This window comes from Symsagittifera roscoffensis, chromosome 2, assembly GCF_963678635.1.
Source record: "Symsagittifera roscoffensis chromosome 2, txSymRosc1.1, whole genome shotgun sequence".
Lineage (NCBI taxonomy): Eukaryota > Metazoa > Xenacoelomorpha > Acoela > Convolutidae > Symsagittifera > Symsagittifera roscoffensis.
In genome coordinates this window covers 48,978,884-49,004,054 of record NC_087063.1, presented here as the reverse complement: position 1 = coordinate 49,004,054, position 25,171 = coordinate 48,978,884, and the positions used below count along the sequence as shown (strand labels likewise).

Genomic DNA, 25,171 nt, shown 5'->3' with positions numbered 1-25,171 from the left:
CCCGAAGCGTCGCTTTATTCGGAGAAACGCCGAAGATTTTGTTCAATCTAGTTCGTCGCCAAATAAACAGTCTCCGAAAGGGATTGTTTTCAAAGATTAATCTAATCAATCTTAGTTTAAAACTTTTTTCAAACTTTCTTCAAACTTTGTCTTATTGTTGTTGCTCTTAAATGTTAAACTTTTTCTCAAGTTTTTTGTTTCCCACCAAGGTGGTGGTGTTATTTATCTTGGAAAAAAATCGTACGTGTAAGATTTTTTTTATCTGGCCCCGGGTATGTCATGCCACGCATATAACATATCATGTTTATACGTTGCACACATTGCTGCAGTTATTGCAGTGGCTCCAAGGTCGCCCACCAGACGTGCTAAGTTATCTCACACGGTTCTAAACTTAAATTCATCTGTCTGTATATCGATATACGATTCAGACCTACTCTACCCTATACACTTTATAAACATAAAAGTTCATTCCGTTTGGGCTAAGTCTATTCTACTTTTCTACTTCTATATACATACTACGGTTGTATTTAATTAATTCAACTCTGATATTTTACCGAGTTTTATCAGTCCTTTAGTTCGGTAAATGTCAATAGCCTATCCGGCCTTCTTAAACAAACAATGCTTCGAAATTTTTCAAAAAAGCTCATAAAATTTAATATTGATGAAGGTGCTCGTTTTAACTTCTTTTTCTGATCTAGAACAGATTCGTTGAATATGAGCTTACAACTCTCAAGCTAAGAAAGGCAACAATTGGCGATTCTTCCGATCCATCTTATAAAAAAGACTGAACAAAAACTTTTGATTGTTTAGATTCCTGGGTTCTGATGACAGTCAAACTTTCTTCAGAATTCGTCATAGAATTAGAATAGTCAGTTTTATTTCTCGCAATTATGAGTTTTTTTATTTCTTCGCGCTTCCACTCAACCGCTTTTATTCTGACTTGCTTCCAGGCTCACGAGATTTTGAACTCGGCTGAGTTCGGCTCTCGGAAGAAGTGTGAAGTCGGCTACATTCGACTGACCGAGAGCTCAGGACTGTCAGCTGCATATCCGCTCCACGATGTAAGTCCAATTGCACTCCGTTTCTCATCCCAGAAGATGCTTCCTCATTCTATTTAAAATTAAATTTTGATGCCAAACTACATTCTTTATCGTTTTTCTTCTCAATAGGTATTTCTTATGGTTCACTCCCAATATTTTAGTTCACTTTTTTTCACAAGTCTGTGTTAGTTACGTGTATAGCCCGATTGTCCATCTGTTAAAACATGAATTCATCTCAAGAACACAAAAAACTCGTTTCACACTTTTTCTCGCTGCTTGCGGGTAAGACAACCTTACCCATCCCAGAAAATTAACCACAAAGTTGCATGTAGATCTTAAACAGGGGTGCAACAGCGGCTCTCCGCAATGAGCTGAAACTATGCTCCTATGTCCGTCGCTCCCATTGTCGATAAATTGTATTTAAAAACCTCTTTAGCATATAAGCCCCCCTCTCTTTTCTTAGATATACCCCTATTAGATATAGCCCCAACCCCAATTTAATAGTTATACCCCTATCCCCACCAACTTGTCCCGCTCTAATATAATTTTTGGAAAATAATCAATATCTCCGACTGGATGTCACCATCTAAAGTGAAAAACTTGAAATATCAATCAATTTTAATTTCTCTATTCAGGGACCCTGTAAAATAACAGAAGAGATAGCCGATGACAATTACCTCTGGAACTCAAGACAAGTTCTCAAGTTCTTCTGGTCGAGTCCTAAGCGGTGGTTCAAGTATCAGCCCATAGACCTCATCCGGGACTACTTTGGGGAAAAGACTTCGTTCTACTTTGCCTGGCTGGGCTTCTACACTGCGTGGCTGTTGATCGCCTCTTTTGTGGCCATAATCGTGGTCCTTATAAGTGTGGGCACTATGTTTTCCAATCCAGCTGCGTACGTCAAGTGCATTTGAATTTTACGTGCAGTGAACTCAGCAAATTTGAATCTCCCTTCATTTTTTGAACCTCTTTGTTATCTCTTGTTGTAATCCATTAAAAATTTTCAAACTCACTTATTTTCCTTAATGCTAAAAGTTTCACAGAACTATCATGAGAGTCAACTTGATCTCAGTTTTGTATTGTAGCATGGTTTTTGAAAAAGGCATGAAAAGGTAGGAAATAAAAAAGAACGGCGACCGAAAAACAAACAAGTGAAATTGATCCAACAAGAAAGAGGTAGTTGTTTTCTGCTTTCAGGGAGCAGATCTGCGAGAGTGGAGAGGACTTCGTGATGTGTCCTCAATGTGACTTCGGCTGTGACCCCTGGTATCTCTCGGAAACTTGCTACTACGCGAGGGTAATCGACGCTCACAAACTGTTTTCCGATTATGTGAAACATCCAATTTATATGAAAACAAGGGTAGCCGGTTACTGTGCAAGTAGCACGGAACGTTCCGACCATATTATTTAAAAAACTACAAAAAAAAACATTTTTTCAAGGTTGTAGTTTTTCTGCGTGCTGTGATAAAAACAAATTTGATGTAAAATTATAATTTAGGCATATTCAACAGTCATAGTAATGAAGGCAAATTTGAAACAAAAAAAATCAATTGTTTGTTTTTTTTTAAATTTTTTTTGCGGAAACTTTTTGAATTTTTGTAAACTTTTGATTCCCAAAAATGGCACCGAAAAAACTTGCGTAAAAATAAGTTTTCAGGGTTTAAATTAAGCATTGATAAGCTGTTGTACGCATTATTCGCTCGAAATTGAAATAAAAATCAAAAGTTTTAAAGCAGTTTTTCTTGATACTGAGAATACTTTAGGGTCGTTCAAATCAATACTGAAGGCAATTTAATATGATATATCACTCAACCCATTCCGCTAATTATATGTGGTTGCTAATTTTGCGTGGAAAAAAGAGGGGAAAAAAGAAAAAACTAGACTAATCATTCACTTCCAATTTAGCCGATTCTCGGTTGAAGGTTGCCGGTTGCCGGTGGGCGTTAACCGGCTCTAAATTTTATAAAGACTCCTACACTCTGTTGGCAAGCTCGCAACCTGTTGGCGTGACCGCGGCGATCCGTTTTTAATCGACCACTATAGCAAAATCTACAACAACTCTCCCCAAATGACTAAAAAAAGACGCATCTGTGCCAATATATTTTAATCAGAACTTTTCGAGCCGAATGAAGAGAAAAAAACTAACATAGCTAACAGAGAGTTTAAAAACAGTCAGTGAACCATGCTGATTTGCCAAATACTGCAAAATAAACTTTCAAATTTCCAACAAAAAGCAGACGGCCTTAAATCTCTCAGAATTTCTAAACTAATTTATAGTTGACACCTTTTTGATAAAAGTAACACAATTTGAGGAACCCGAATAAAAGGGTGTAATTTTAATTTCGCTGGAAAATTAGATAATTAAATTTCGTTTTCGAAGTTAGAAGTCGATCAAATTTTTCGTGACCTTCACACTTTCGCTGTTCAAAATTGGAGTTTCCCTTCCTTTTAAAAAAGGAATTGAACTGAACTTAAAAAGAAATCAAAAGTCAAAACGCGAAACATTGAGCCTGAACAATTTGAAAAATTCCTGAAAAAAATCATCGCGACCTTCATAAGAGTCTGAAATACGCTCATCGACTCATAGAAACGAAAAAAGATACTGAAATACGGAATTGGATACTTTACTACCAACATAATCAAAGCACTCGAATAGAACGGTCATTTAAAATAAAGACATGCTCAAAATTTGTCTGTTCTCCATCTGTCTTTTATTGACAAAAGAATGATTTTTGTTCTACTTTTGAAAAATCTCAGATGTTGCCCTAGTAAAGCTTTATTTTGACAACACTTTTGGCTTTTCGGGTGTTTGGTATATCTGGTGTTTACATGCTACCCTGCCCACGCATCGCACAATTTCTAGCACCCCGGGCTGATGTGATCGACTCATGATTCGACCGAAACGGTCGAACGATGTCCGTTTTCAACTTTTTTCGACTTTATGGCACATTTTTTTTTACTTTGTTTGACTTTGCTACATTTTTTTCGACTTTACCGGACATTGTTCGATTTTACCGAACATAGTTCGACTTTCTTCTTCTTTATCGGAAATTTTTCGCTTTTACCGTGAATAAGTTTTGCTCGTGCGGTGCCAAAGATTACTCTCCAATTGAATTAAATTATCATATGCTATTTATTAAAGCACTTGATCAATTTAATTTTTAGTGGCAACCCGGATCGAGGTCGCGGACTTATGTTGCAACAATTGCGACTCAAAATGTGTATCATGCAAACATTGCTACTCAAATTGGGTATGTTGCGACCATTGCGACTCAAAAAAGGTATGTTGCGACTTTGTGCGACCGAAATATTTGCGCGGCTTTGCGCAACCCAAAACAGATATGTTGCGACTTTGTGCAACCCAAAAAGGTATGTTGCGACCATTGCGACTCAATGTGGATAGGTTGCGATTTGGTGCGAACAATTTAATTGCGCGACTTTGAGCGACCCAAAACAGATATTGAAAGATTTTTTGGGACTCAAAAAAGGTATGTTGCGAACATTGCGACTAAAAATGGGTATGTTGCGACTTTGTGCGGCGGAAACTTTTGTGCGACTTTGCGGGACCCAAAACAGATATGTTGCGACTTCCCGGGTCGAGGTTTGCAATTTATGTTTCGACCGACACTACCAAAGCTGTCTATGTTTCGACTACGCTCGAAAAAATATTGAGGTAAAATTACCCTATGTGAGTTAAGGTACAAAATTAAGGTAAAATGTACCTTAATATTACCGTAATTTTACCTTAACAATCTATTAGGGTAAAATTAACCCTAACCGAACTAGGATAATTTACCTTATATCTCACAGGCGAAGAGTGTGCTGCGCCTTTTCCAATGTTTTTTTTGATAATTTTGATTTTTTTTTGGAAACTGTCGATTCGTGCTTATGGTACCAAAATTTATTTATAATTTTATCTTTGAAGTAAGTGTGTTTCATTTAGTTATCGTCATTTTTGTTAATATCCATTTAAATTTTCTGGTTTATGTTTGATTTGAATAGTTTCTAGCTTTCAGTTTTTGTGGTAACGAAAATAATGTTGCCCTAAAAAAGATTGCTTATATTTAACGTTGGGACCATGTGTAGGTCTTATCGTGGTGGTCCTGTATTTGATCAGCAAATGTGTTGATCTAGCTAACCGCTCATTAAAAGTACATATATGCTGGATGGTTTTGCAATCTGCATCCGTATAACGCTTATGCAAGCAAAAAATTCGACAACACTTCCATTACTTAAGCTTTGCGCGACTCATGTTGCGAGTTTCCTCGACCCAAATCAGCTATGTTGCGACTCCGTGCGACCCATGTTGCGAATTTGTGCGACTCATGATTTGACCGTGTTTGACTCATGATTCGACCTTGTTCGATTCATGATACGACCCTCTTGGACTCTATCAACCCTGTTCGACTCAGGATTTGACCCGGTTCGACCCATGATTCCACCCTGTTCGACTCATGATTCGAACCTGTTCGACTCATGATTCGACTATGATTCGACCCTATTCGACCCATGATTCGACCGTGTTCGACTCATGATACGACCCTGTTCGACTCATGATTCGACCCTGCTCGACTCATGATTCGACCCTGTTTGACTCATGATTCAACCCTGGCACTCATGATTCGACCGTTTTCGACTCATGATTCGATTTTGTTCGACTATAGTGTTCGTTCGACCGTCTGAATTTGCGACGAAAATCGGACTCGGCTCGACCGTGTGGTTCGATTCATGAGTAGAACATCTCAGCCCGGGGCCATAGTTCAAACCCGTTGCAATAATCTACTTTAATTTTTGAAAATTTCCCTGAAACACCCAGCCGAATTGCTGAGTTGTATGTAGCACCACGATTTGACAAAAGCTTGTTGCTCTTGGCACAGCCGTCCTATCAATAAACACATAGACATATCTGCATATTGAATGATTTTCTACCACTGAATTCTGGTCTCTTTGGCTCTAATTTACAAAATCTTTTTTTTAATCAATCAAGACTAATTCTTTTGAAGGCGTCTTTTGCGTCAAAACACATTAATACGGAAGGTGACGTCCGCAAGTCAAAAACGTTCAGAAAATTCTCGAAAAAAAAATTTCGGCAGAGCTAAAAAAAATTGTTGAATTAAAAAAGTCATCGCGGCCAAAAATTTTGCTGAATGTTTTTAAGGGAAATGCTAAACGAGATGGTTTATAAATTGTGATAATTGTGCAACTAAAATACTTCGCGGAAATCCAAAGCCCTGCTTACGCTTCGAAAATTAATGAGTTCATTCATAACTGCGAAACATCTTTGGATTAACCAATCTAAATACCTATAATGAAAATACTCATTGCAAGGTTCAAAAAAAATTTCTTAGTTTGGAGAAAGCTCAGTGGCTGTTTTGTTTTCAGGTCGCACATTTGTTCGACAACCCGGCCACCATTTTCTTCGGCGCCTTCATCTCATTCTGGTCTGTGTTCTTTCTCGAGTTCTGGAAGAGGACCCGAATGAACCTGGCATACAGGTTAACTTCATTGACTATCTTGTGTCTTTGAAAATTAAATATTATTCATTATCAGTTTTTTCATTCCAAAATTGAGATGGGTGATGATTGTGAGAAGCAATTAAATTTAGGAAATTTTCTCTTTGATGAAGAGAATCATGAGCGAAAATCATGGAAGTTTTTTGGAGGTAAGTGTGATAGATCTCTTTTAGTTCTTGTGTTCCAATTTTTTTGTCTTAGTTTTAATAATAGCATGTGCAACCGTTCGAATAATGTTATCTACATGTGATAAACAACAGATTGGGTAGCAATTTTATCAAGTGCAGTTGGTTATATTTTACCTTTTCCAAAGCTATGAGTAAAATAACTGCTACCGAAGAGCGAGTTTTTATTTCGCTAGTTGGACCGAGTGGATCTAGAAAATCGCATCTTATTTTCGATTGGTTAAAAATTGGTACATTTCAACCAAAATTTGATAAAGTTTTTCATTTCCAGCAACATTATCAACCTCTTTATGGACAAAGGCAAAAAAAACTTATTTTTTTCCAAGGAGTTGACTTTGAACTGATTGAAAACCTTCGAAATTATGGAACAAAAAACCTGTTATTATTTGACGAATATTGTGAAGAAATTTCAATTTCTAAGCAGTTTGTGAAAATTGCTTCTGCTGGAAGACACAGGGGACCCAATACAATTAATATTAGGAATAACTTGTTTCATCAAAGACAATTGGGAAGAGATGTCGAGTTACAAAATACACATATAGTCTTGTTCAAATCACCGAGAGATGTTTTACACATCAATATTTTAAGTAAAGAACTAGGTATAGGATCACATTTGAAAGAGTGGTATCAAGGTGCAACATCTTTTCCTTATGGTCATTTACTCATTGATTAAATTCCAAAAACAATTGATTCGCTAAGATATTGCATAAACAGCGGTTCAGTTCCATCAAAATTTTATTTACCAGCAGGAACAGAAACAAAGTTTTCGGGCGATGAGCATAAAATACGTCTCTATACTCCCAATATTTCAAACAATTTCCCAAAAACTTCAAAAACAATTCATCCTCCATTGTCCAAAAAGTTTAGTTCAGTTCCTCAGCGAATGTCTGTAAATTAGCTACCAGGCGAGCTACAAGATCTCTTAAAAGTAGACGTATATCGAAGAGAAATATCAGAACTTACACAAAAAAGAACATCACTGCAAAAAAAAAACTATTTTAAGCTCGCCAAAAAACTTACAATTAATATCTCTTATTACTCCTTTTGTCGTTAAAAGATTGTCATAGTATGAATCAATTTGCTCTAATTTTTAAATCAGTTTATCAATCACAAAGTGCGCTTCCAAAAAAACGAAAATTGGAAATAAAGCAAGAAAAAGGGGAGATTGTACCAAAAAATTTTGTTTCTTTCTACAGTGCTGTAAATGCGAGGTTGAAAACGAGTAACAATAAGCATCTTATTGAAATAGTTTTGATTTATCCTAGAATTGAAATAAGTCAGGAAATATCATATTAGATAAATGAGACAAAAATTATCTTTTGTAGACTTTGTGTGTGCACTAAAGTAGAAAAAACCGGCTTTCCAGATATTTATTTTACCATTTTAGAAGCAACTCAAATTCCACCGAAATTTGTTTTCAACAAGAATGCCAAAGCGAAAGACAGAGGAACTTGGATCCCTTTCAAAATCTGAAAAAGTAAGTCTGAACAGATTTGCGTACGGTTCTGTGCGAAACTTATGTAAAGCAAACGGTTTGTCAGAAAAGTAAGTAGAACAATTTTTACAAACCAAGACATCGTATTCAAAGTTTGGATCTCCAATCAGACGTCAAGAAGACTTCAAGCTTTTTTAAGACAAATTCAAGCTATTTGGTGCATAGACATGGTTTTTGTGGACAAACTAGCGAAAAAAAAACAATGGAGTCAAATATTTATTGGTTGCTGTTGATGTTTTTTTCACGATTTGTCAGAGTTCAAGCAATGAAAACAAAAAATGTCAAGGACAATTTGCATTCCTTCAAAAAAAATTTTTTCTCAAAAACATATTCCTGAAAAAATTTGAGTTGATAAAGGAACAGATTATGGGGGATTTTTAAAAAATTTTGCAAGGAAAAAGACAATAAAGTTTACTCGACAATGAGTGAAACAAAAGCTGCATTGGAAGAGAAAGCCATTGAACTATCCCAAAACTGCTGATTCTAGATATGGGGCTCAACCATTCGACAATTTCCTCTTTCTCGAGAAGAGGGATCTGTGGAGAACCCAATTATCATCGAAGAGGATGAGGGGTTCTCTGAGCCAAAGACCCCAGTCAGCGAACAACCAAGACAACCACCGGCGATGGAGGCAAGACCAGCTTTGCGCTCCATTGAGAACTTTCGAAATCTTGAGTACTCAGCTGCTCGACAGCTCTTTGATTTGTAAATAATTTGGTTGACGTCTTGTGTTTTGTTATTTATTTTGCTTGCATCTATTAGTTTTATATTAAAGAGATAGGAACAAAGAGATAAAGTCAAACTTTTTTAAAAATCAAACTGAATTTGCAATTGGTAAACAAGTTTACAAATTTTCTTTGCAAAGAAGATAAAAAAATTAAATCAATTTCAAAAGTTGTGAAAAATTTCACATCATTTTCGCACACAAGATAAAAAACATTACAATTTTTGCACAAGTGTTAAAAACTTTACAATAATTTTTTCACCCTGCAAAAATTTTCCTAAAATTTTTCCCCACTTGCTAAAAAAAACAAATAAATTTCTCAAATTTAGAAAATTTTCATTGGGTGTTTTCGCACTTCCAAGAAAACTGTAACAAGATTTTCTTGCATTGTTGAAAATTAAAACTTATGAAATTCTTTGTTTAAATTTTGATCATAAAAAAATCCATATTTTGCATAATTGTTGATCAGAAACATTAGAAAAACAACATAATAAGATAAGGAATAGCACTCAAAGCCATCAATGATGAAAACATTTTAGCAAAAATTTAACAATTTTTTTACTATAAAATTTTGCGTTTTTCGCGTTTGCATAAGAAGATAGAAGTTATTTTTTGTACTTACACAAATTGCTTATGAAATTTTTTGCATCTTGTAAAAAAATTTAGTTAAAATTTTGCAAATTTGTTGAAATAATCAAATCAAAAATTACATATTGAGAAAAAGACTGAAGTACTACACGTGTTAAAAACTAGAAATTTTTTCGTTGGAAAAACTTGAATTAAAATTAGTTTTGACAAGACTTTTATAAGCAAATCTTCAATTATCAAATCTTCAATGACACGCTCACTATTTACAGAACCATAATCATCAATAAAAAATTAAAAATTTTCAACAAATTAGACTCATACTTGGATGTTTGAACTTTTCGAATCCCTTCCAAAAAAGCTGATCCAAGACGCAGGCTTCTGAGCAGAACTGAGATGATATTTTTTGAATGTTTTTCGCACCAACCAAATCTTTGCAACACTGGGTAATTTTCACGGTATTCTGCATTTCCAGTTGTGTTCGACCACACGTTTCAATTGATTGAAAACTTCATCTCTTGATGAAATAATATTGGAAAATTTTTTGTATTTGTATAAAGTATAAATACAGTCAACAATTTGGTAATGGAAATAATTTTTATCTAATCTTTGCAAAACATGATCGAGTGATGATCCAATTAACACTAAGTGAAACTTGCAATTTTCCACAGGGCAGAATGATGAATGTTTAGATACACAGTAGTCTTGCGTGGTGGCAATGAATTTTTCTTAAAAGTTTTCTGAGACAGAGATAAAAAAAGATTTTGCATTGTAATCTGATTAAAAAGTGGGTTATAATTGACACATAGCAGATGCCATCAACGATTATTTGTTTAAAAGATTTGTAACTACATTGACGTGTTTAAGTAGTAGTTCTAGCAACTACGCATTATCCATAATGGTTTCACGCCCACTCACTATTCCATTTAAAGTAATAAAACCTTATTTGGAAAATACAGTGAGTCATCTACATTTCCCAATTTGTATATATTTACAAATATCATTATTTTGAAATATCTACTACTGATCAGTTGGCTCCGAATCTCAAGTCAGAAATTTATTCGCCAAAAGATACCATTCCCAACTAATTTGAGTTTGCTAAAAACCAAACGAGAAAAAGGAGATTTTCTTGGTCCCAAAATTGCTAACAACGGAAAAATTTACTTTGAACCTTGCTTCCAATTGCTTAAAAAAACCGGAACTAATCAAAAACCCCAGCAAGTCTATCTTAGTGAAAAAAAAGGAGAAAAGATATCAGCAATACGGAATATTTTTATTCACGATGCTGAAAACGTTGGACTCGTTCCTGTATTGGAACCCTATTGTGACAAAGATTCAACTATGGAGCAGGAACTTGCGAACTGTCATGCGGTGTATGACATAGCAGCGTACCAGAAAAGAAAGGTGTGTTTTACAATCAAGAAATACAGTGTGAACAAGCCACCCTACATTCATATACGACTCTTCGCTGCAAAGGAGAACGAAGTCTTGAAGCAAGTTACCTATGTCAACTATGCTTTGAACGATTCCAAAGAACTCGCCCAAGTCTTGAGAGGTTCTATGTATGTTGAGAAAAGTCATGTTCAATAATTTTGTTGAGTGATGTTATTATAGTCATGTATTTCAAATATTGATCTTCTTGAATCATTTTTTGAAATTTTTTTGAGCTGAGCAGTATGAGTTGGAACGTTGATTTTTCCAGAAACCTCGTTTTAAAGCTCCATAATAAATTGGGACTTTTTCATATCGGCTTAGAAGAAAAGTCCCAGAATTTTTCACCAACAGTTTTTTGGCATTTCGAAATTTACCAAAACTGCAAAATTTGGATACAGAATCACAAATTTTTCAATTTGAGTGGACTTCACATTATGGAAGACGTAAACTTTTTCTAAGTTATCGTACAGATATTTAAAAAACAGATCTTATAGAGTATCGTAGGAAAAAAAACTCTTAAGAAACAGTCAAAAATTTCAGTTTGAAAAAGAGGAGTAAGATAAACTGGTTGATTTTATCCCCTCGGTTTTGTCTTATATCGAAACGTTCAAAAACATTTGTATCATTATTGACGAATGCACTGTAGAAAATGAACGTTCAGAAATTGAATGAAGTTATCAGAAATTCCGATTTTTAACTTTTACTTTTCATCAAAATGAAAAAATTATTTTCTTTGTACCGTTATGGTTTTTGACCCAAACATGAATTTGAAAGAAATGGACCAGAAACTTCCTTTTGGGGTCTAATTGGATACGGAAATTCCTGTATGCATGTATTACTGTTTTGCAAATTCAAAAATCTTCCGACTTCAAGCTTTTTTACATGATGCAGCTGGATCTGTGAAGTCTACTACGCATAAGTGACCTGGTTTTAGTTATGTTTTACCTAGATTTCCTAGTTCTTGTTTTCTTGGTCACGTGACTGGATTGTTCTTCTGTTTATATACTAAAATTTTTGCTTCGACAATATGAGCATTGTTTGATTGTTAGTCATTTTAACCAAGGAATTCAGCAATGACAGTTAGCATGATGAGTCTGGTTGTCTTGGATTTTGAGTGTATTGAAAACAAAATCGTGAACGAGTTAGGAGCTCATAAAAATGGACATTTTGTGGGATGTTTCTTTGTTCCGCCCAAAAAGTTCAAAGTTACATCTCAGTCTGTTTGGTGTACGAAGCATTTTCATGGAATCAATTGGAGCCGTAGTCATGAAAATTATACTGAGCTTGAAAAAATATTGAAACAGTATTTTGCAAAATTATATGAAAAATGTAAAACTTTGTCAGAAATTTTGGAAACAAAGGTAACAAGCTTGGATGACTACGCATGGCCAAAAGTTCAAAAATAGATTTTAAAAGATGAGGAATATGATTAGAGGTGTAGCAAATACCTATTTCGTCATGCAAAAACTCTTCACTGTGCAGAAAGAAAAACATTTGCATACGGAACATGGACTCGAAATTTTTTCAAAAAAAAATTGTAAATTACATAATTCATTTTGTATTATCTTGTATTTTTGAAAATTAAATCATAATCATTATCGGTTTTTTTCATTCCAAAGTAAAGATGAGTGATGAATGTGAGAAGCAATTAAAAATAGGAATTTTTCTCTCTGATGAGGAGAATCATGAACGAAAATCATGAAAATTTTTTGGAGGTAAGTGTAAAAGCTAAGATCCCTTTTAGTTCTCATGTTCCATTTTTTTTGTCATAATTTTAATACTAGCATGTGCAACCGTTCGAATAGAGTTATCTACTACATGTGAAGAAACAACAGATTGGGTAGCAATTTTATCAAGAGCAATTTGTTATATTTTACCTTTTCCAAAGCTATGAGTAAAATAGCTGCTACCGAAGAACGAGTTTTTATTTCGCTTGTTGGATCAAGTGGACCTAGAAAACTGCATCTTATTTTCGATTGTTTAAAAATTGGCACATTTCAACCAAAATTTGATAAAATTTTTAATTCTCATCAACATTATCACCCTCTTTATTGACAAATGCAAAAAAAACCTTAAATTGATCCAAGGAGTTGACTTTGAACTGAAAGAAAACCTTCGCGATAATGGAACAAAATATCCGTTAAAATTTGATGACTCTTGTGAAGAAATTTTGAAATCTAAGCAGTTTGCCCAAATTGCTTCTGCTGGAAGACACAGGGGACTCAATACAATATATATTGAGCATAACTTGTTTCATCAAAGCCAATTGGGAAGAGATGTTGGGTTACAAAATACACATATATAGTCTTGTTCCAATCACCGAGAGATGTTTTACATATCAAAACTTTGAAGTTAATAACTAGGTCTACGATCACAATTAAAAGAGTGGTATCAAAATGCAACATCTATTCCTTATGGTCATTTACTCATTGATTTAATTCCAAAAACAGTTGATTCGCTAAGATATTGCACAAACAGCGGTTCAGCTCTATCAAAATTTTTTTACCAGTTTATTAATTTTGTTCCATTATTTTATTTCGCAATGATGAAACAAAATACCTGTTAATATTTGATGACACTTGTGAAGAAATTCCAAATTCTAAGCAGTTTGTGAAAATTGCTACTGCTGGAAGACACAGGGGATTCAATACAATTTAGTTTAAGCATAACTTGTTTCATCAAAGCCAATTGGGAAGAGATGTTGAGTTACAAAATACACATATAGTCTTGTTCAAATCACCGAGAGATGTTTTACATATCAATACTTCAAGTAAACAACTAGGTCTAGGATCACAATTAAAAGAGTGGTATCAAGATGCAATATCTATTCCTTATGGTCATTTACTCATTGATTTAATTACAAAAACTGTTGATTCGCTAAGATATTGCACAAACAGCGGTTCAGCTCTATCATAATTTCATTTACCAGCAGGAACAGAAACAAAGTTTTTGGACGATGAGCATAAAATACGTCTCTATACTCCCAATATTTCAAACAATTTCCCAAAAACTTCAAAAACAATTCATCCTCCATTGACCAAAAAATTTCATGCAGTTCCTCAGCGAATGTCTAGTAAATTTACTACCAGTCGAGCTACAGGATCTCCGAAAAGTAGACGTATATCGAAGAGAAATATCAGAACTTACACGAAGAAGAACTTCACTTCATAAAAGAAGAACTATTTTAAGCTCACCAAAAGGCTCACATTTAACATCTCATATCACTCTTTTTGTCATTAAAAGATTGTCATAGTATGAATCAATTTGTTCTAATTTCTTAATCAGTTTTTCAATCACAAAGTGCGCTTTCAAAAAAAAACGAAAACTGGAAATAAAGCAAGAAAAAGAGGAGATTGTACCAAAAAATTTTGTTTCTTTTTACAGTGCTGTAAATGCGAGGTTGAAAACGAGTAACAATAAGCATCTTATTGAAATAGTTTTGATTTATCCTAGAATTGAAATAAGTCAGGAAATATCATATCAGATATATGAGACACAAAAAATTTTTTTGTAGTTTTTGTGTCTGCACTAAAGCAGAAAAAATCGCTTTTACAGTTATTTACTTTACCATTTTAAAAGCAACTCAAAATCCAATGAAACTTGTTTTCAACATGAACGCCAAAGCGCGAAAGACAGAGGAACTTGGATCCCTTTCAAAATCTGAAAAGGTAAGTCTGAACAGATTGTGTTCTAGGGGTAGAGTTGCATACGGTTCTGTGCGAAACTTGTGTAAAGCAAACGGTTTGTCAGAAAAGAAAGTAAAACAACTTTTACAAACCAAGACACCTTACACAAAGTTTGGATCTCCAATCAGACGTCGAGAAGACCTCAAGCTTTTTCAAGAAGAATTCAAGCTATTTGGTGTATAGACATGGCTTTTATGGACAAACTAGCGAAACAAAACAATGGAGTCAAATATTTATTGGTTGCTGTTGATGTTTTTTTTCACGATTTGTCAGAGTTCAAACAATGAAAATAAAAATGCCAAAGACACTTTGCATGCCTCTAAAAAAATTTCTCAAAAACGTATTGTTGAAAAACTTTGGGTTGATAAAGGAACAGATTATGAGGAAATTTAAAAAAAAATATTTCCAAGGAGAACGACAATTAAGTTTACTCAACACTGAGTGAACAAAAGCTGCATTTGCAGCGAGAGCCATTGAATCATTAAAACACATAATTTACTGCTACATAAAAGATCATGGTGAAAAAATCATTCACAAGTTACCTCAATTTGTGTCTACAATGATTTGTCGCATCAAGAGATTTACTGGGAAATCTCCTAGAGATGTCGAGAAACTTGATTTCCTCTCAATTCTGTACAATAAACCTCTAACCAGGTATAAGAAACTTAAATTGAAAGTTGGAGATAGAGTGAGAAATTGAAAGAATGATATTCCTTTTCGAAAGGGATACAAACCACAATATACAGATAAAATTTTTGAAATTTCGGCAATATCTACAAAAAAGCCTCTTACCTACATCACCAAAGATCTCGACAAAGAAGAAATTGCGGGAATCTATTTGAAAAAGAGCTGAGAAAATGTTCAGGTTAAAGGTAAGTCATTTTTTAAATTGAATTTCTGTCGATCAGTTGTCATGGATTCTTTTACTACTGAGTTAGTTTCTAACGCTTTTTTAAATTTTTATCCAAAAAATAGTTTTAGTTCTTTTACAAATTTTCTGCCCGAGCAAATACAATTGAAAGGAGAATGGGAGGTTGCTATTTCAGAAATATCATAACCTTTTTCGTACCAAAATAAAACTGGGGGAAAGTTTACTTTCGTAGATGGCAGAGAAAATTCTGGGGAGAAAAGAACGATTGGACCGATGCATATTGAACCAGGATTGTATCCAAGTATAGTTGATGCTACAACTATATCAAAAAAACTCGAGAACGTCTAGGTGCTCAAGCTTTTGATATAGCGGAATCTACGTATCAGTAGATAAAATTGCATAAAAAGTTGCCGTTCATTTACCTGAGAATCAATCAGCGTTTATGATTCAAAGTTCTGACTTGAGTCACATTTTGGTTGTGATTTAGAACAAAATCGAACAGGGGTTATAAGGAAAAGACCGACATTATCCTCAGTATTCTAACGACCTTAAAAGTGTACATTCTTGATGATATATAGTGATATTCTAGTATATAACATAGTCGGTGATACAAAAACTCCCTTATTGCGTTGTATTCCATTCAGCTCCAAAGTGAAAAGTGGAGATATAATTTCTACAGGACAATACATGAATCATCAGTCCTTTAAAAATTTACAGTTTAAAAAACTGTTAAAAAAACTCTTTTCATAGTAGTAAGATAGAACTAAGAGATAGTGCAGGTGAAAAAATTCCTTTTGTATCCGTAGGAATTATCCGAGTTGTTCTCTTGTTCCGCAAGTTTTCGAATACTCATTTTTGATTTAAACTTCAAAAGAAATGGTTGCTCAAATTTCAGCTGATTTCACTCTTTTCGAAGACACCCAAGACAACGTGGAAGAGATTTTTGAGCTCTTGCACAAACTCTTGTGAAAACTGCAATACCCTGTATTAAAAAATATATAGTCCCAGCTGCAAAAAGAATTGGAGCAGATTTGTTTGATACCGCTGCTCCAGAGACTGGGGAAGTTGTTAGTGGACGTAAAAAACTTAGAACATTTTCAAAATATGTGGGAGCAAAAACAGTTCGGAAACAATTGGGAGGTGAAAAAAGGAAATCCAACCGTAGAACCAGATCCATTTCTCAAAAAAGTAGATCGAAAAACGGTCGCTCTGGCAAATATATTTTTCACACTATAAAATGAGTATAAACCAAAGTCATTTTCGGTATGGGGTTTTTACAAATTCTTCATTGGATATTTTTGATAAAGTCCCAGTTTTGGAAACAATTATATTATCTTACACTTATGAAGTATTCCCCAGTGTTTCTCTAGATGAAAGCAGTATTGAGTTTGAATTTGAAACAGAACCTAATGTCTACTTGGATATGCGTGATACCCATCTTAGTTTAAAGCTTCAACTATTCAAGGAAAGATTGTTTGACCCTTTCAGAAAAGAAAAAGCAGAACAGAAAGCAAAATCTGAGGATGACTCAGATGAGGAACCACAAACTTATTTAACTTATGTAAGCAATCTGCTACATTCATTAGTCTCCAATTGTGAAATTTATTTCAACAAAACAATGGTTTACAACGCCAAGAGATAATATCCCCATAAAGCACAATCATCGAACGAATTCAACTCGTCAGCAGTGAGAAATATAGGAACACTTGCTTGTCATGGATACAGTTTTGAAAAAAACTCTGGTGCATTTGATATGCATCTTTTCACTGATACAGCAAACTCATTGGAACAAGGATTACTTTTTCATTCTGTGGAGCCTCGCCATTGCTTTGTTTTTTTTTTCTTTGCGAAAATGTCTTAAAACCAAATACCAAAGTTCGAATTAAACTTACTCGAGCTAGACCTAATTTTTACATGCTATCTGATCATCCAAATGTCAGTCTGAAAATTGATGACTATTTGCTGCTTACAAGAAGAACTTTGGTTGCTGAACCTAATCATCATTAATTGCAATGGAATCTGGAAAGAGAACCTGCTCAATAAAGTTTCATGGTATAAAGCAAGAAAATTTATCAATACATCTCGTCAAAACCAATTCATTTAAGAAAAAATATTCAATAACGCTCCATTAAGGAGAGTAGCTGTTGCAATAATAACAAATTCAGCTGTTACAGGACCTTTTCATGAAAATCCTTTCAGCTATCATTATTCCAATTTGAGAGAGCATAGAATTATTCGGGGATGGAAGAGCAATTCTTTTATTAGATACAACTTCTCCTTGTCGTCCTCATGTCACAACAAGGAAAGCAATGAAGTTTATCCACTATTTACCAGCTCTTCCTATAGAAAATTTTCAAAATCACTATATTTTTGTTTTTGACTTTACTTCACTACAGGATGCAGCTGAACAGTTGCTATATCCAGAACTTAGTGCAGAAAGTCTGAGATTAAAAATGTTTTCCAGTTTCCTTGGAGCAAGTAACGGAAGTGATAGTCTTGAAAGAAAAAAAACTATCAAATGTTCAAATTGACAAATTTGGAACAGCCGCTGAAAATGTTTAGTTTTTTTGAGTTTTCGGGTCTTTGGAATTTTTTTTGGACTTTTCATTGTTATTGTCTCTGTAATATCTATTTTGTTTTTCTTCAGACCTGATTCTCCAGAAACATTAGACATTAAATGCTGGTCAAATGAAAACCCGAGATACTTCTTCAACCTAGACTGTAAAATAGTATTCAATAACTTTTGTCCAGTTCATAAGACTTGTGAATGGGACTTTGTTGATTCAATACCTAAATGGGTGTAAGTCAATAATCTTGGTTTTTTATCCTAAATTACACTATCAAACTACCTATTTCTTTGTTTGTAGATGTAAACCAGCTAACAACTACAATGATGGATAATTTTTCAGTTTAACAAATTTTTGAAAGAATTCCTGAGCTCATGTTCAAGTACATAGGATCTTACCCCTCTGATAAAATACCTCAACTAAAAAAATACTCTTTTGCAACCATCAACTCAGCTCCAAGCAATGATAGAGGAGAACACTGAATCATGATTGCCCGAGTGGACAAAACGTACTACTTTGCTGATTCTCTGACTCGAAAAAGAACAACTTATTCCTTTTCAGCAAAAAAATATTGGCAAATGGTTCCCAAAAAAACTAGAAAAAAAACTGAAATTTTGTGTGGATTTTAGGCAATTTATTGAGCATTTCTTCTTTTAAAATTCTACCAGATAAACTTGAAAAACTTTCATGATGTGCATGTTTTGAATTTTTTAGGTAATTTTTTGTAAATGTGTAGTTACTTATTTGTAGGTGTAAATTATGACAGTATATTTAATATTCAATGCAGTTATTTATATACTTTTATTTTAATTTAAATTTTTTTCGAGAACTTTTTAGTAGATTTCAGCATGGATTTAAGTAGAAGTTTCAAAAAGTAAGATCATCTAATAAAATAGTTACTGGTCGAATTATAACAATCATTGTCGTGTTTTGAAGTTTTGTGAAAAATTTTTGATAAAAATCCAAGTTTTTGACTTACCATGTACCAAAAAACTAAATAAAAGAACTTCATTTCAAAATCTTTACGTAATCAACAAGTGATATTTAACAATTAGATAACGCGTGCCGAGGTTTTTGCGGAAAAACTAGACAATTCCACACAAAAAAAAAAAAATCATTTTTCTTACCATTATCTTACCATCACACAAACCAAGAAAACCTTACCATTGGTGTTCCCTATTCTTTTACCTTGTAGACTCTGTACCCAATGTTAATACTTAGCTGGAAGACCGGTTGCTCTATTCCTTATCTTAACACATGGGGATCCTCCAGGACACCCCCCCCCCCCTGATCAGCTCACTCTTCTACTACTGTCCTCTATGCAAAATAAGTGTACTCTAAAGGGTTGATAAAATAGTTTCACCCATCATATACATAATCAAAACTAGGAAAATTGAGATTCATTCTCAATACCCCATTGTGCAATTGTGTTTTATGTTTTTTTCAGCCTTTTGCGAGGCTCAATTCTTAACCTATTTTAAGATAACTCTAAGCTAATTATCTCAACAGGGAGGAAATTTTGGTCCAAAATATGGAAGGAACTATCTACGCTCACTAAAAAAAAGATCTATAAGATGTGTTTTTTCAAAAAAAAATGTTTTTCGACGATCAAATTGAGTCAAGCTTACTGAACCTATGCTAACCTTAGGTTAAAATTTTAATAAAATATTCACAGAAAAACTAAATAGGAAAAAATAACCAAAATTCCCCAAGATCAGTTAAAAAAGTTCAATTAGGTTAGTTAAATTTCCATTTTAAGTAGATCAGGTCCAATTCAGCTAGAAAAACGTCCATTTTAACAGAATTTTGCTAAATTTAAATCAAAAAAAGTCCAAGTAAGCTAAATAAACTTCCATTTAAACAGAATTTTGCCTAGTTTCAGTCAAAAGAAGTCCAAGCAAGCTTCCATTTCAACAAAATTTGCCCATTTTAAGTCAAATTAGGTCCAATTAAGTTAGATTAAAATTCATTTTAACAAAATTTTGCCTAATTTCAGGCAAAATCAGTCAAAATAAGCTATATAAACTTCCGTTTCAATAAACTTTTGCCAAATTTATTTCCAAATAAATCCGATTAATCTAGATAGCTTCTCATTATAACAAAACTTTGCCAAAATTAAATCAAATTAGATAAAATTCCAAATAAACAGAGTTTTTGGCCAATTTAAGTCAACATAAATCCAATCAAGCTTCCATTTTAACAAAATTTTGCCCAATTTAAGTCAAATAGAGCCCGATAAGGTTAGATAAGCTTCCAATTTAACAAGCTTTTGCCTCTTTTCAAAAAAAACCCGCATTAAGCTACATAAACATCCATTTTAATAGAATTTCGCCCAGCTTATAATAAGTCAAAATAATTCCAATTAAGCTAGATATGCTCCCATTTTAACACAATTTGGCCCCATTTTAGTCAAAATAAATCAATTTATCTAGATAAATTTCTTTTTCAAAAAAAAGTTTTGCCCAATTTAAGTCAAATTAACTCCCGTTAAGTTAGATAAGCTTCCATTTTATTAAAATATTGCCCAATTTCAGTCATAACAAGTCGCATTAAGCCACCACATAAACTTCCATTTCAATAAAATTTGGTCCAATTTATGTCAAAATAAGCCCGATTAAGCTAATTAAACTCCCAATTTAACAAGGTTTTGCCCCAATTTAGTCAAAATAAAACCGATTAATCTAGATAAACTTCCTTTTCAGCAAAATTTTGCCCAATTTTAGTCAAATTAAGTCCAATTAGGCTAGATAATCTCCTTTTTAAAAAAATTTAGCGCTCTTTCAACCAGAGTAAATCCGGTTAACCTACTTGAACTTCCATTTTAACAGAACTGTGGACAATTACTGTCAACATAAATCCGATTAAGCTAAGCAAACTCCTTTTTTAAGTAAAATAACCCAACTTCAGTCAAATTTATTCCAAATAAACTCAATAAACCACCGTTTTAACAGAAATTTTCCTAATTATAGTGAACAAAACTACAATAAAGACGAATGATTTTCCGTTTTAAAAGTTTTTGTTGCTCAATTTATGTCAAATTGAGCCAGATTAAGCCAGATAGACATACATTTTTAAAAAAATAACCAGATTTTTTTTTCAGACAAATTACAAAAAAAACAAAAAAAAAATTCCCATTATAATAATTTTTTGCCCTTGTTTGTCAAAATATAGCCAATAAAGCGGAATAATTTCAAAGTTTAACCAAAATTTGTCTAATCTTGGTTAAATTAAGCTCAATTAAAAAAAAAAAAACAAAACCAAAATCCAAATAAACCAAAACTTTAACAAATTTTGCCAAAAAATTTCATTTGAGCTAATTTAATTCAGTATTAATCTAAAATTCAACCAGTTTTAGTTAAAGTATAGCCATTGAATCAAGATAAACAAAACAATTGCCAATAAATTTACTCAGTTTTGGTTTAAAAAAAATAAAGAAAGTTAACCTTCAAAATTATTTCAAATTAGGCCATTTAGGATAAAAAACTCCAATTTAGCTAAATTAACGCTTTTAAGATAGATAAAAAACAGATTTTTTTGAAAGATTTATCTGAAAACTGGCCAAAACAGACCTAAATTTGAGAAAATAATTTGAAATTTTTTTCTACAAAGAACTAATATCAAATTTCATTCAAACTCTAGAGTTGATAATTAAAATTAGAAATGCTGGATTAGAATTAGAATTTGTCAAAAAAATCACAGTTCATGTTTTCAAAATTTAGCTGAAAATAAACTGTTTTCTATTTGCTTAATCTCAATTGTTTTAATGAAATTTAAAACACACTGAAACATTATCAATTATTTTTTTAAATCAACTTAATCACAGTAGAAAGGAATTTAATTGAGTTAACCTAACAGTTTAAGAAAAATTAAAATCAACACATTTCATAATCGATGTTCGCACTTTAAAATTAAAACTGAAAGTAGGAAATAAAATTATTATAATTCTTTGGAACTTTACTAACGCTGAAAAAGAAAAATATCATTTAAAAAATTCATGCTGAACACCTTAACGAAGAGAAACACAAATTTCATGTCTTTGTCTCCCGAAATAGAAATATTTCTTCAATAAAAAGCTTACAAGCAATATCACCAATATATCAGAAGATCAATTATTTGCTTCGCTCCCATTTGACTTTTAAATTAGTTCTAGTACGTCGATTCCATAAAAAGTTAAAGGCAAGTTTGAAAAAACTTTCAAGAACATTCAAAGCTAAAATAAAACAATTAAAAAGAAAACAAAAACGGCAAAAGAGGTCGCGTATCCAGACTTAGCTCTCAAAAAAATTACAGGTTTAGATCCGATTGAAGGAGCAAGAAATTTTATTAAAATATTTTATAAAACTAGTATTTTCACAAGCCACTCAACCAGCAGTTGCAGATGCGAACCAATTCGCATATGATAACAGAAAATGAGCTTCTTTCTAATCAATATTAGGAAGTACGGATTCCGAATTGTTCAGGGAAAAAAATTACAGAGCAAAGGACATAAGGGACTGAGCAAATTTTTAAAGACAGTAAAAAGTCAGTCCTATTATTTTTTAAAAACTCTCAGAGTCAAAATAACTATATCAAAAGGATCAATCGGTAAAAAAAATTGAAAAAATAAATACCGTTTAATACATTTTCATGATTAAACTGCAAACATACATTTTTTTTTCAATTATGTTGTATACTATTTCAAAGTTTGAGTGGTCCAAATATTTTTTTCACTAATCTTTAAATTATAACATTTCTTATGACCATGCAGGTGATTATATTCTTTTAAGACAATCCAAACAAATTTTTCTTCTGCGTTTCTCTGTGTGATCTTTTCTAAAACTTCCTGAAACAGTTCAAATTGGTTGAAAGTGTATACCTGCAAAATAAAACAAAAAATTTTTTTTATTGGACCTTTATGGAACATACTTAAATCAACGGATTCTGTAGCGCTTGCTTATGATTTTTGATTGGCAATTATTAAAGCAATGATAAACTATTGAAGGTCAGGAGCTCAAACTGAATTAAATTTTGAGTCAATTTCACTTCAAACTCAGGCGGTTTTATGACTGAAAAAAATCGGCACAAATTTCAAGAAAAAAATATTCTCCAATTGGAATCAAAGCGCACAACAAACTTGGGTTGAAACCTTTGATGTATCACTCTTTGAAAGTTGTAGCAACAGATTTCTTGCCCCCGGAATCCTCTTAGTGCAGAAGAGCTGATAGGTTGATTTTGAATTTCGCTTAGGCACAAAGTTACAAAAAACACTAGCAGAATAACGTTTAAAACGAAATATCATCTTCTCAAGTTATTAGGATTACTTCATTGTAAGATTATTTTGTTTGAGAAAACGGTCGAACCAAAATTTCGACCCAACACGTCGTAGATTTATGCCAAGATTGTTGGTGTTATTTGTAGCTTCTAATTAATGGTCCCATTTAAGTTACGCCAAAGAAAAGTAATGTTGGTGGCTAGACTCGAATGATAATTGCTCTTCAACAATGTGGCAAATTTCATATTTTTCCGTCACAGAAAAAAAAGTGCACGCATATCAACAAGTAGTACCTAAAAGCTTATGGTTTATAACTGTTAATTGAGGAACTTTAAATTTCAACTTGCTCAAACACTTGCCAATTTGTTTATTTTTGATATAACCGGAGATCACTGAGACCTAAAAAAACCAGTATTAAAAAACTTTGATGATTAATAAAAAACTATTTTAATCTCAGACAAAAAGACCATGTTAGATTTTAGAAACAATTAATTGTCATCAACGTAACTATTCATTTTTTTCTACAGTAAAATGAGCATAATGTTTGCTATAATTGCAAATCGTAAGCTAAATTGAATAGCCGATGAAAGTGAGATATATCGAGAGTTACTCGAAAAATATTTTGCTGAGGACAATGTTCTGCCTAAAAATGTGCATCATTTTTGTGCTCGATTATCACATCTTAATTGAAGTCGACCATATACTTGATAGTGTGAACAAGATTTGTTTTTTCCCAGTTCAATCCAAATTGATTCTTTCTAATAAAAAACTCACCCATTTTCTTGGACGAGCAATCACAATTGAAAAAACAAGCTCTCAATTTTGTCAAACTATCGATGTTTTCTTGAATCAGCATAAAACAAAAAATATCATATTGATTTCCCAATGAAAAAGATAATACTTGTTCAATTGTGACAGTTTCTGATGATAGTTTACTAATTCTCCTTTTTCTAATTTACTGATTCTCTTTTAACTTATTCTGCTTTTTCTATTTTCATACAGCTTTTTCAAAACTTGAGTATTTAGTCGTATCGACAAATTGCACTGTAAGTCTTGAAGATGTGTCTAACAATGACACTACCCAATTGCACGACTAAACAAATTCTGTAAACGATGGCTGATTAAATGCAATAATTTTTTTTTTGTAATTTTTCATTGTGCTGGGTTTATCCATGACACAAGAATACCAATAAAAAAGAGAATACCTAACTTACAGCAAACAAAAAATACCAAATCACGAATTACTTACCTTATAAAAGTTACCATTATTTTATTTATGTACGACACATGATTCCTCTATTATCTGATTATCTAAAACACAGAGAAAATAATTATTTTGATTATCTCTAACAACGGAATGCAAATTGGTAAGAAAATGGCAGCTCAAAATAAAACTAGACGAGGAGAAGTCAGCACAAGGAGGAACAATGAAGGTTACATTGCATTTATGGTTGTCAGACGCAAAATCCTAGCAACATGGTTGCAATCAAGATTTGAAGATTACGGATACCAAAAAACATCAAGACGGGGAGGGTTGCGATTGAGTTCTAATGACTTTCCAGTGGTCAAATTAAGGAAAAAAACAAATGGAATTATCGTTATAGAAGGAAACGAAATGAAAGAAAATGCATAGTTCCACAGAAAAAATCAAAGACATCATTTCATCTTTAATTTTCTAAACCAAACGGAAAAGATCTTTCAAATCCTTAACTTCAAGACAAATAAATGTGTATCGAACAACTATCTATCTAAAAAGGGGTTGAGTTGTAGTATTGAGAATACTACACTAACTTATGGTTTAACTTAGTTTTCTAACATTC

General features: G+C 33.0%; 1 protein-coding gene across 1 annotated transcript in view; it reads left to right on the top strand.

The window, feature by feature from the left end:
• LOC134838978 (anoctamin-7-like) overlaps positions 1-25,171 on the top strand; it is a 60,249-nt gene that overhangs the window by 21,708 nt on the left and 13,370 nt on the right. The window contains exons 7-11 of the mRNA XM_063854350.1: positions 811-868; positions 951-1,061; positions 1,676-1,935; positions 2,238-2,337; positions 6,423-6,535. Coding sequence (XP_063710420.1) covers positions 811-868; positions 951-1,061; positions 1,676-1,935; positions 2,238-2,337; positions 6,423-6,535 — 642 coding nt within the window. The remainder of the gene's footprint in view (positions 1-810; positions 869-950; positions 1,062-1,675; positions 1,936-2,237; positions 2,338-6,422; positions 6,536-25,171) is intronic.